The 13,958-nt window shown below is 42.2% G+C and overlaps 1 protein-coding gene across 4 annotated transcripts in view; it reads right to left on the bottom strand.

Annotated features, from left to right (window-relative positions):
• LOC136438858 (genetic suppressor element 1-like) overlaps positions 1 to 13,958 on the bottom strand; it is a 52,943-nt gene that overhangs the window by 30,754 nt on the left and 8,231 nt on the right. For 3 of the 4 annotated variants that reach the window (XM_066433865.1, XM_066433867.1, XM_066433866.1), the window contains exon 2: positions 1,033 to 1,195. In XM_066433865.1, coding sequence (XP_066289962.1) covers positions 1,033 to 1,195 — 163 coding nt within the window. Of the gene's footprint in view, positions 1 to 1,032; positions 1,196 to 7,648; positions 7,781 to 13,958 lie in introns of those variants that run through there. The other variant, XM_066433870.1, reaches the window with a different exon arrangement.

Genomic DNA, 13,958 nt, shown 5'->3' with positions numbered 1-13,958 from the left:
GTTTGGCACCCCATTCTCTATTGGTTACAGAGTTAGGCGGCAGGGAGAAGGTTAACAGGTCTGGCAGGAGGGTGATCGTTGTGATAAGGATGGTGACGATGAAGGTTCACAAGAAAATATATCACTTGTGGCGATGCACTACTAGGGACACATGGCCTACGTGCTGGCTATCACAGAAGCTGATAACAAGACATTAGCATAAACTGTTGGCTCCATAAGGCGGCAAGGTGGTTTTGTGCCAAGGGATGTTGACATAGGATCTAAAGGTTCTGGGTTCGAATGCCTGGCAGGCCTTAATGTTGTACCCCTGGAAGAAGCATGTAACACCTATTACCTTACTCTACTCAGGTAAAAAAAGTACTAGTACCTAGCTTTGGTAGGGACGTCCTCTGGGACGTAAAGCCAGAGGCCCCATGTTTGAGGAGAGCCATACCTAACACTAGCACACGTTAAAGAACCCAACACACTTATCAAAAAGAGTAGGGGTCCATCCAGGTGTGAAGGGATCAAATCCATCAATCTGGTCTTACATAGCTTGTACCCAGTGTACAAAACTGGTGTGTAACGCTTAAAGGCGGTTTATCAGTTATGTGGATCAAACAAACAAAGCACTAGCCATAGACTTTCAGCGGAGCTAACACGGGTGGCATGTGATTAAAACTGGGTCTTTGATACTTACTTCCCTATAAAAAAAATCATTTTTCAGGGAAGCGAGTTTAGGGTCCCTGGTAGTAATCTAATGGCACCCAGGCTAGCTGAGTTAAAAGTTAAAGCTATCAAGTCCTCCCGCACCAGACGGTGCAAAGGGTGGTGCCCATCTTCTTTTCAGTAGCCCCTGGGCCACACAACTGTGTGGAATCACCACAGGCTACAGCAGGGGGCTAGTCCACTGTAGTAGTGTGTGTTCACCTACCATACTGTTTCCCAAATGCTGAGTGCTGAGCAGAGAAAGCAGTTTGTACCATTTTATAAGTCTAAAAGGCTACCCGAGTACCCCCTCCAAGATTAAAAAATGGTCCAGCCCAGCCTCACCTGTGTCGGACGCACCCCCTCCTGACTGAGACCCAGGAGAGGAGACATGCGTCGGCGCGACGGTCCCACGACTACCAGAACTTCTCGCTGACTCCGTCTCGCTGTCGCTACCATCAATCACAATCACCGGCTCAGCCTTCCTCCGAGATGACAGCTGCAACTTCTGCAGAGTAAACCGTAAAAGATGATTATCAGGAGACAGCGTGGACCATTAGGGATTTCATGGGGATTTGTGTGTAAATTAAAGCAAATTGTGCTGAGAAGATAGATATTAGGGTTTCAGAGCAACAAAAATATCAATAAAATAAAATGTAAATAGAATATTTCATATCATATATATACTGTACATACAATATCAAACTTGAGCAAAAGGATACAAAACGAATAAAGAAAATTATTTTAGTGTGTAAATAAAACATTTTGAAACTACATTTTTGTACATGTCTGTATAATTCCTCCCCAAAATCATCGGGACTGCAGGTTACCATTATCAAACCTCTGCACTATAGGTCTGTCAGAAAGAAAAAAATCTATAGCAGACACCCCCAAAAGTACTGTTATTATTTGAAGTGATAAACAGGTAGATGATTAATCTACCAATGTAAATATACATGCCGTAAGGTATATCATTCTCTACATCTATGGGGGATACTATAAACATGCACAAACCAAGAAGCAACGCCTCAACACAGCATATCAGAAGCTGGCATCTCTTAACACATCATAGCGACACAATTATACCCCTGTATCAGTCAGGACGGACCATTTACAGATGATAGCCACCAACGCACCCAGAATCTACTGCATTATTTATAAGCAATCCTTCCGAAAGTCTGCTGTTGCCACGTTTTGTGCATTCACCATACAACCTCGTCCTAATTCACATTCTTGCAAAGAATTCGCCTCGCAAGCTGTAACACGAAAACTATGCAATAAAACTTGCGATTCCAATTTGCCTTCACTTAGACTTTAGTTAGAGCAACCTTGGCTTTAAAATTGCTGCATCTGCATATAGATGACGCGACAAATCATGAAATCGAAATTACAGTCATTATGTGCTCATTTCTCGATGCTGGGACAACATGCAAATGATCTGCCTTTTCCTAGCCTCTACCAGCCTCCATAGGCTGCTGGAAGAATACCGGTAGTAGAAATTGGCCAAATACCAAATACTCAGTGAAATACAGACAGATATAACATGCTAGAGGCATTAACTGGCTGAAAATACAATATGCAACCTACAAATTTCCAGGGATCTCCCCAGAAATATATAGCAGGATGGGGGGAGGGTGCCGGGCACAGGGTACGTGTCGTGAGGGGGGAGGTCTGGAGGGGGCGCACAACTCTCAAAAGGAGAGTGGATGTTGCCTTTTTCAGACATAATGGAAGTTATTTTCTGCAACTTCAGCTTTACACCTAAAATTTCTAGTTTTGAGCAAAATTACAGGCTTTGCTGGGTAAAAATTGGAAAAAAAGCCCTAACTTTGAAAATCAACAGGATGGAGCTGGGATAAGAACAGGATGGAGGAGCGCCACTGTACCATTCTTTAGGGAGATCCCTGAATTTCGACCAGCTAACTCCTCTGGCATGTTATGATAATCTGTTTATTTGGCCAATTTCTACTATTATTCTTCCAGCAATCTACGGAGCCCAGTACAGACTAGTCGTTTTCTCTCTCACGTACATAAGAGGATCTGTAGGACGTCGCCGAGAATGATGGCCGGAGAATGATGGCCGCAGTGGCCAAGGTTAACACGTCCCAGAATGAGTAATTCTGGTGAGTTGTTGTGACCTATTGATTGCAAGTCCCACCTTCTTCACGCCTCAGTGCCTCCACGTCTCACTTCATTTGTCCCCGGCACATGACTGATCGCTAACACAATAAATTCTTAATGATCTCCCCTATAGCACCACCATAGCTGGGAAAATGCAACCTATTTCAATTAGAATGCAATTAGCATGCTCTTGGAGATAATCTGTGCTCAATGGTTATTCACACATTCAGATTCTTATTCACACCTTACCAGTGGCCAGGATTTGGGACACACACAAGAAGTGCTCTTGACGGTGGCTATCACAAGGGTGTGAAACACTGTCGCTTTGTCATCTGCATGGGGACTTTCAGTTTCACTGTCATAACAGAGAAAGACAAAGGAATACGCAGGTCTTTTGTACGCTTCCATAACGGCCCAAGGACTTATCTTGCGTGTGTCTGCTCATGCTAGGGAACAATGGGCCAGCAACAACAACACAAACTGCGATTGAAAATGTGGCATACAAAGATTTTCGTCATCATCTGGAGAATTTTAGTTCATTTCAACAAGAAAGCGACAGCTCCAGATCTGATAGGCTTAGCCTTTTATGATCTTGATACTCTTTTTGTAATAGTCCTTTGTGTTAGACCATTAAAGCATCATTGTCCCCAACTAATACCAGGTGTTCTTTTGTTCACTTGCTAGACACAGTGATTAGCGGCACCCAAACCAAAGTATGCACAATACACTCATCAAATCTTTGCAGCAAATCTCAGGCCTACTACACTTAAAAATAATGAGTATTCTGCTCAAGCATACATATAATTTTCATCTTTTTAACATGTCATTTATAAGATGAGAATCATGTATTTAGTTATTAGTTGCATACAGTAAACAGAAGATGTATTTTTTTAAATTTCCTTATAACAATTATAGAAATGCAAATGAGTTTTTGGATATATGGTGTGAGAGGGTGAACTATGCATACTTGCTAATTAGTATTACACATGCATGATTGTAAAGAAAACAAGATATTTTATGTATGCAAATTTGTGGATGGTGCTTGTATAACTGTGAAAACATGCCAGTGTCAATTTCTCTAGTGTTTGAAATGTGCATGTAATAGGTTACATTATGAATAAAAAATGTGTGAAAAATCTATCTTTTGGAGTTTGATGAGTTAAACAGCCTGATACCACACACTCACTAACACATTTACAAGACACCAGTAGCTTTCAAAACTATTTTTGTGAGAATTACACCACTTTGTACAGATGCTGCTATATTAAAAAAAAAAAAAACAGTTGTCAAAATGGGAAATTATACTACAAAGCACACATTTTAAAAGGTTGCATATATTTTCGCCACATCCGACAAATCGGCTTTGACAATACGCACCATGGTTAGTTTAAATCTTGATATGATACAATTTTGTACAGCGGTGTTTGACCCCGTTGGCAAATTCCACCGTGTGAATATTGTCTGTTTTGATTTCAATATTGATTACGTTCTGGTCGGCTGGCAACAGAGTGCCTGACATGCAGATTGTGCCGACACCAGCCTGATTTCATGCATTATTTATGCGAGATGAATTGAAAAAGCGCCGAGTAATTTGTGGTCTGTTGATTTTCCCTGGTAGCTTCACTTCTTGATGTAATAACACGACAAGCGAAAAACCCTTACATCAAGATCAATGGAATATGATGAGAAATTACGATATCATCAAAACTAGTTTGACACGTTCACCTAAAATTGGTATATGGATAACATTTGACAAAATCCATGTAAATACAATTTCTTTACAGTATCCGTCTATTTTTCGGTTAGGCTACATTTCATTTTACAGCCGGAATACGTTTTTACTAGAAGATTCAGACCCATCTGTACGTGTCTGATTCAATTGAGACGGAATACATTCTAGCGGCGAATTGTCATTAAGGGAAGCCCGTTTTCCCAAACTGGGCCAGTGATAATAGCCTATCAACATGTCTCTCTCATATGGCACTGCGCCGGAAGGTCGGCTTAGTTCTTATTAGCCAATTATGGACGGTGAACTTGCCCCTGCAGCAGCTGTACGGTCCTACCCTGGGGACCGCCACCTATTCCACATGTATCACCCTTTCCGTGGGTAGCAGATTATGGATGGCGCCAGGCTCCCAAAGGGCAACACACCACACTGTTGATATACTTAGTAGGTGGGAGGGCGACTCCATTAGGTATGCTAGGGGTGTGCGAAACATTAACAGTGCTGTGGGACAAGAACGTGAGAGAATCTTGAACCATCCTAATCGCTCAGGAAAACAGTTGCTCACCCCATGGCCCAGTCACTGACAAAAGGTAGTGGATGCTGTTTGAAATGTCTGATCTTTTCCAAAATCTATCCAGTTCCTTTAGTAAACTGTGTTCTGTGAATACCAGTCACTGATGAAATGTTGTGGATGCTCGAGTGACTGTTTTCCCGTGTACCTTATTACCTGAATGTCTAACCTTCATCGACACATCCTAATCAATGATATGCCAAAAGACTGATGCCTAAGTGGGATGCACGACGTATAACTGCCTCTAGTTTTACACCTGCCCGCCCCAACGTATTGGTCCGAGAGAGGACCACAAAAGAGATTATCAAGCTGTCATTACAGACAATCAAGAAGATATGTTCTGAACCGTTTCACTCCGAAGGGGATTACAAACGTTGCTTTCAGGGGGAGGGCCCTGTTAGAATCCTAATGATGTCATAGCCCTATGTGGGAAGGGGGCCAGCTGACGTCATGCTAATTTTACTCATCACACCAGCAGAGGTCACACTGTATACATATTCAGGATGTGCATAGAACAAACAAATCTGTGGATGTCCACACACAACAGGGGTTGGACGGATGGAGGGATGACAGTAGATCACAGGACCGGGGATAACATCTCGGCACATTTACAGCTGGGGGAAGTGCTCAGGGCACGCTGACATGACACCCGGGATAAATACAAAGGTGCAGCTGCCATTGTCCTACCCTGCCATGCATATCAACAGACTCCCCCACACAAAGAAGATTTGTGGAGGCACGGGCCAAGGGACAATCTGGGCCCTACCCACAGCCAGTCGGATCTGAATACCAACAACTACTCTCATCCTGGGTACAAGCCGATAAATTCCTGGCAACATAACGCCGGAAATGTGACCTACAAAAACGACAGGAAGGTTCTTGCCCCTTGTAATACTTATAGTCCTTATACACACAACAGACAGACCCCGGCAGGCAGTTACGCAATGCTGCAGCCATTGGTCTGGTAATCTAAGTAAACCAAGGATCTAGGCACACTTTCACTACACATCGGCTTCTGTCTAAGCTATCAGAAAGAACCAAGTTCTTGAGCACACTTACTCTGGAGTCTTGGGTTTGTGCTCTCACCAATGAAGGCTGCCTGGTTTAGGGGCCCAGCACACTGCCACTCCACAGGAAGCTTGACTCAGACTGACAATGAAATCACTGGACAAATGCATGCAAAAACCAAGCTGGGAACAAAGGAACACATGGCAGCCCCTGTTGGCTGTAAATAAAACATGCTGCTAATTGTGATGGTAATGTAGATCTAGACCGGACCACTTCTAAATAGGGGGTTTCTGCATTACATATAAAATACACACTCATCACCTCTCATGTGCAAGTGAATCAGTCTGGTTAGGTCACCATGAATAGACAATTGGCCAACCTTCTGTCATGTAATATTTGATTGGTTCCCTGTCAGATAAACCCACTATATTCCAACCAGCTGGCAAAAGGGCTATTCTAAAACCACACCAGAAGAATTTTAAATTATTTAACTTCCGGGCCCAGCATTCTTTGAAGCCAAATCCCTCATGGGAGAAATGGAAGAAGAGGACTATAAAGTCCTCTAATCATTTATGTCACACATGAATGAATAATCCAATTAATAAACCAAGAAGTACACAGGTTTCTACATGTATGTATGGAACAGTACCTGTTGCACAGCCCCACCTGGCGAGGTTATAGGGTCATGGATCGGACAATCGGTCTTTGTGAAAGGAGGGGGACACTTTCTATTTCATGCCTTGCGACACAAATTTACTCTCCAAGTAGAGGTTTAATAGGCTCCAGCTTGTTTTGGACGTTGTTTTATGTGTTTTATCGGACTGGCGGAACAAAAAAAATAAAACCTTACTAACAAAAGAGCCTGATAAAAACACAAAGACATCCAAAAGAAGACAGAGCCTAACCTCTGCTTGGAGGGTAACACCAATTGTGTTTGCAGGGGTTTCAAGTTCCCTATAAAAAGTGAAAGCAGGAAAAAGTGGCATCTGTACAGGAAGTAGGATTAGTCTACCACTGGAAATCTCAAGGATACTGTTTCTCCTTCCTCACAGCATTAGGAACATAGTCTAGGAAAAGGGTCCTAACTTGGCGTGTTGCCAGACTACATAATACACTGTATTAAATCATGACACAATAGCCTGTCTATAATGATCATGTCATCCATGGGAGACTAATGCAGGGAAAACAGGTGAGCCCTGGACATCCAATCGGTTATGCTGTACTGATACCGACAGGTCCAAAACATGTTACCACAGTAGTTAATCAATCAATGAGAAGCTTGCCAGGAAAAACAAAGGCATGTCAAGTTACGGTTACGTAGTGTTACGTAAGGACAATATTATGACCTTATCTTCCTGCCCCCCACCCCCTCCCTTGTTAATCTAGTGGAACCACAAGTATGGTAATTGTCTGTGCCCTACAACATCCTTCCATTTTTGGGCTCGACCCACGCTCCCCTGCCAAGATACCCTCCCTTCAGTTCTCCCAGGCCTTTAGAGTGCTGGCAGTGTGGATGTTTAACCCCTCTGACCTACCTTTGATGCCATCTGGGCCCAGTGTTGTTAAATTCTCCCCCTGCGACGGGCGAGCCTCTGACCTCTCATGCGAGGGGCCATGGCAAAAATACGAACGACACAGCCTTAGGCTACAGGCCTGGTGTTTATCTCCGGATGTACCACTCTCAGAGGGAACGGTTACAATGAGCGCTGTGGCCGATTACAGACAAAACAATCCTACTCTAACCATCTAAAACTCTAACCAAAACAAATGGTCGTGTTTCGCGAGAGATCTATGGAGAGGAAAATAGAGGTTTCTAATCGTTTCCTTTCTTTCACCCCGGTGTTCCACCACAAAGGGAAGTGGTACTTCCTGGGTTGAGACGTACGGGGCGACCTTTCCTGTGCAGTCTAATTATCGCCGTTTGGGTGGATCCTGGGCCCACAATGCCCCAGGCACACAGGGAGTCAGTGCGACTGGCCCCAGCAGGTGCTACTGGCCGCCCAACAAAAACAAATTTCACACCCCGGTGGTTTCACCTTTGACCCACATGTCCCCGGAGATTAGATGGCCCATTGTGGCGTAGGTGGTACAGTTAGGCATGTTCTACCTGGCACCATAGGAATTAACTTGATTGAAATAATTAATGGCTATAGACATAGAATCACAACGGAAGTGACCATCGCTATTGTTGTAATGTAGTGGGTTAAAATGATAGAAAAAAATTACATGTATGTTCACTGTTGGTAACATTCAAAAGCAATCAAAGATGGCAGACTTCACACCTTTATCAATATCCAAAGGAGGAGTGAATCAAACCTCCTTGCTTTATATGATATTATATCAATCCATACTGATATGTACATGTAGCCCTTCCACTGAAGTTCCAGTCCCACACACCAAAATAACAGCACTGTATGGCAAAACTGCAAATTTTTGTACTTGTATTTGTATTTATACACAATGAGACGAGTCATTACACTGGGTCAGTCAAGGCAGCTTTCGCTGGTAGCGGCTGACCCACAAAATTGTGTACTAGTATATTGAGAATTGAAGAAACACACACGCAAAAGGACAGACACACCGACATACAAACAAACCAGAAACAAGCAAAAAAACATGTTAAAGTTGTGGAGCAGTAGCCTCTACCAGGCTCCGTGCAATTGCTGGGAAAATAGTAGAAATCAGCCAAATAGAGTGAATAGTATGCCAGGGGTAGTCAGCTATACAGTGAAGCTCAATAGCTGTAGATCGCCTATTGAGCTTCACTGTATAGCGGACTACCCCTGGCATACTATTCACTCTATTTGGCCGATTTCTACTATTTTCCCAGCGATCTGCGGAGCCTGGTAGAGGCTACAGCAATGCTGGTTCTGGCACACTAGCAATGTGGACTGTACAGTATTAGGTTTGATTTGTGTTATATATTGATAACTCATTTACAGATTCATATCTATACCCATAAGCCCATAATACTTAAATAGGGATTGGTTTGGGCCTAACGATTAAATACCACATGAAAGCTTTCTTTCAATTTCTACAGCCTCTGCAACAATAAAGATAGCTTAGTAGCTTTACACTTTCAATCATGATATTTTTCCGTATTGTCTTAACAAATCAAAAACATTTCCTACAGGACATACTTCTGTATAATTTACTACATGTACTTTGAATTAAGTAATACTAGTACTGCAAATCCATTTAATATTGCGGTCTGTAAATTCAGCAGTTGGGGGGAAAGGGAGTAGTTCACAGCATTTAATTTTAACGATGTGAACAAAGTTTTTGCTTCAGCAGGAAGAAGGATCAAATATTTGCAATAATGAAATTTTAGTGTAACTTAAATAGTCACTGCAAAAGTAGCCACAATTAATATATCATTAACAGATCAAGATCATGAAGGACACTGGGTTAAACATTCGGGAAGCAGAGGCTAGGGCAAGGGACAGGCCTTCTTGGAGGATCCACCTGGAAAGCAAGGGGCCAGCTTCTGGCCTGTGCACGTAGGCAGGAAGGCAACAAATCAAGAATTACAGTAATTCACTTCTTCACTTTTAATAGCTTTAAACAGTGAACCATACCATACCAACAGCTAACTGCTATTGCCTGAGCACTCAATGTACTTTAAATTCCACACATGCACACAAGCCTTGCACAGTCTCATGCATATTGGAAAAACTGCCGTCTAATGTAATTATTTCTATGCTACCCCTCATGTGCAATTATTTGGCCGGTCCTTCCGCATTTTCTTACTCCTTGGAGGTTTGAGTGCGGGTTCGATTTAGGCAATGTTCGATCAAGTAATAAAAGAGGCATCATGCATTATCAGGAAATTACATTTCGTAAAATTGTGAACACAGACTGACTGTATAACACAATGGCTGCTGGGTGTAGGTAAAAAAGGAATCTAGAGAAATTAGATTTAATACGCGACAAATAGAATACACAGAATCAACAAATACAAAGCATTCATCGAAATTGATAGCTAAAAGCACACTGTCAAAAGCACTTGTTCTGGAAGTTCTTTCTTAATAATATCTATAAAATACACTGGTAAAAGTTAGGCATGTTGCAAGTTATACCAGTTAGGTAAATGATACATACATATCCTTGTGTACATGGTTAGGGAGAAAAGCATGCAATCATCTCCAAAGGGTGCTATTCTTTGCAGTTTTCCATAGCCCTGCTAGGTGGCTCTCTTAAACAAGTTTCAGAAATGGTCAACTGCTTCAAAGTTCTCCTGCAGACCAGTTAAACATACAAATATGTCAATGAATGAGTTATCTAGTGGTCTAAGCAATTATCATAATGCTTCCAGATAAATCTAAAAGAGCTTAATATATAAAGAGCTTAATATATGTGTTTAATCTAACAACAGTGTATCTTCTGTCAGAATTGTACTAATTTGTAGCATGGGTTGCCATATTGGCGTGGAGTAATGAAAGGGTGTTTAGCCCAGTCCCCTGGCACCCCCCAATGTTACGCCTTTGGGAAACTTAACACAAATTCACTCACTTTACTCAGGTGAAAATGAGTACCTAGCTTCAGTTAGGGAAGTCCCATGAATAGGACGTTAAATAGAGATCCTGTGTTTGACCAGAGACACACCCCAAGCATCAAAAAAGAGCAGGGATCCTTCCCAGTGTGAATGGATTAAATAAATCTGTCCAGATATGCAGCTTGTACTGTTCAGTGAAGAGTACAAGCTGCATATCCAGTCAGATTAGTCTTCAGTACAAACCTGGTGTGTTACAACAAGGAGGTTATATAGACTGTAACCTGGTGGTTTACCTTGTATGCGATACAAACAAACAAAAATTGGTGCAGAGAGCCTACTTCAGCAGATTGAAGGTTTGAAAATTCAAGACTTTGATACTTATTTTTGGAGGATGCAAATATTGCCCCAGAGTCTCAAGTTTGATCCCAGCCGACAGTTAAGCTCAACACTTTCAGCTTAAATCAGCAGAGTCAGTAAAACTCTTTGGTCTAACTTTCATTCCCAAGTGATGTGTCTGACACAGGAAATAACTGGAACCACCTGGCATACCTACCACACACACACTACACCTCTCCATAATGTACGCTTTTCTAGAACTCACTCAGATCAATCTTTAGGCCAAGTCATCTTCATTTTTTGGTTCTCGAATTTTTGTAGGAAATTACTGGAGCTGGAGGGTGAAATAGACAAAGGAAAAATGAGTCGAGTCGAATCAAGTCTTTCCATAGGTTGGGTAGGAATTTTCTCAAGTGATAGAATGAGGGATACACCAAAATGGTACATAAAATAATTAAAGGCAAATGTTTTCAAGTGTTTATTGCCTCTTGAAGGGACAATTCATTAACACTCTTCGGGGGAAAGTTGTGCATCACATATATCCTTATGGGATTCAACACTGTATGCTGCATTTGCCCTTCCTGATATTTTTCAAAGTTTAGGACAAACTATTTTCGGACCCACCCCCAAAGCATTAGCGGTTTGTCCCCCGGCCTCCCAGCTGCTCTCCCAATTAGCCTGCACTGTAACATCTGCTGAGGAATGCTGGGAACACACAAAGGACCACTTCAGCCAAATGGCAGCAGCAGATGTTTTTACACAATGTCCGTCTTGGACCTGCAGCCTACGCAAGGGGATCTTTGGTACAAAAAGTACTTTATACAAACCTCAGGCCTCACGCCACCACTGCATTTTTCTTAAGCCAACAAACAAGTGGGTTGGAAAGTGTTAAAATGATGGATGGCTGATGTTCTGACTCTAGATCTGGGGAAGGGCATCCTGGTTGGAGCTGCAGCCGTCTTTAGGAAGGGACATAAAATGGGGGTTCCGTGATCAAGGAGGTGCATATTATAAGGCACTACAACAGCCTCAGATGGGTACCTACTGGCTGAACTTTAGAGAAATATAATATAAATTGGTCGAGATTGGAAGCAAGAGCATCAAGGCATTTTTGACACCCTTCTAGCCTTGACACAGAACATTATGACAAGTACTAATTACATACTTAACCCTATTCCTCCCACATTCACATCCCAACTGGTAGCTACAACTCAGCAGTAGCAGGGTTAAATCTGAATACCAAAAGTAAATTCTATATGTACCTATACATTATGAATCAAGTTCATCAACGTTTGTGATAACTATTATATGATTATGTATGTGTGTGTGTATGTGTGTGAGTGTGTGTATGTGTGTGTCTGTTGCTGTGTGTGTGTCTGTTGCTTGAGTATCATGAATTTTGCAGCAACAAGAAAATCAAGACTTAGGGTTTGCTTGATTTTATGCATTCATGGTTTATACAGTAGTGGTAACAATGGCAGGTAGGATCAATGTTCATTGTTGATTGCTAACTTAAAAACACTGCAAACATCTCATGATTTGCAGCACTGGAAAGGGCAGTTTACTTTCATGTAACAGGTGTCCAAACGTCCGTTTCTGCACCGGAAGCGTCCCTGGGACCTGCGGCATGTTTGAACTTCACACGAAGGCGAGAAGTGGAACTTCCTTTCTTCGTGACGTCATATCGGCCTGGATGCCGTCCTTGTTTGGCAGACCTGTTGACGGAATCGCGTTCGGTCACCATAGAGTACGTGGCGACCAAGCACGTTGGAAACGGATGGCGCTCTATTGCTCTGAGACAAAACACAGTCAAACCTGTACAAGTAACCACCTCTACATCAGGACACCTGGCCTATGTGACCATTTTGGAAGTCACTTAGATAGTGACCACCTGTCCACATAGATCAGATTTATCGGTCCCCTGAGTGGACTTCTTGGGCAGTTTTGACGTAAGTTGAGAGAGGTTTTGTTGCCAAATAAAACAAATGTTTTGTTGCCAACTTTCCTACAGTAATCCACAGCAAGGACGAAACACCAAAAGCAATACCTTTAGCTTGATAGTTTCAATCAGCATTAATCATAAATGAAGTCTAGAATGAAAGAAAGTTTTATACTGTTTTGGGGGAAAGTTATTATCTCTCTCTCTCTCTTAACGAATGATGTCAGCTTCCTTTGTTTTGCAACACATCCTTCCATGGATGAAAACAGACCAAAGCAAAATGATATGTAAAACATGCCAGAGCCACACACCTCTGCTTGGAGCTTGGGCAATCTGTGAGGGCTGGTGGAGTCATTGACCCCTAACCACAAGGCGCCAGGTCTAAATGGACCACATCAAAGAGGAGGCTGTGGAAGTGATTCATCCTCAGGCATCTGGGCCAGATTCCACCTGGGCTTCATCACTATTCCAGTCAGGAATCAACTCAGATTGTGTTCTGTACGTTGGAGTTGTAACTGACCAGCCTTCTGTAATTAACTCAGATTGTATTCCATGTGTGTTTCCCTGGATTGTGTATGGTGATATTTCAAGTGCTCTGGAATTCCGTATGTTAGAGAGTAATTGACCAGCGTTCTGTAATTACATGTATCAAACTCAGATTGTATTCCCTGTGTTTATCTTTGGATTGTGTATGGTGATATTTCAAGTGTTCTGGAATCAACTCCAATTGCATTCCGTATGTTAGAGAGTAACTGACCAGTGTTCTGTAATTACTTGTATCAAACTCAGATTGTATTCCCTGTGTTTATCTTTGGATTGTGCATGGTGATATTTCAAGTGTTCTGGAATCAACTCCAATTGCATTCCGTATGTTAGAGAGTAACTGACCAGTGTTCTGTAATCTGAGTCAGATTGTATTTCTTGTGTTATTCTCTGGAATTAGCTGAGATTGCATTCCGCATGTTACAGTTTAAACCGCCCAGTGCTTTGGAATCAACTCAGATTGTATCAATTCCACATGTTTTTAGATTGTATTCTGTAAGTTGGAATTGTAACTGACCAGTGTTCTGTGATT

Source organism: Branchiostoma lanceolatum, chromosome 7 (genome assembly GCF_035083965.1).
Source record: "Branchiostoma lanceolatum isolate klBraLanc5 chromosome 7, klBraLanc5.hap2, whole genome shotgun sequence".
Taxonomy (NCBI): domain Eukaryota; kingdom Metazoa; phylum Chordata; class Leptocardii; order Amphioxiformes; family Branchiostomatidae; genus Branchiostoma; species Branchiostoma lanceolatum.
Note: the sequence above shows the minus strand (reverse complement) of the source record. Positions and strands in the feature narration are given on the sequence as shown.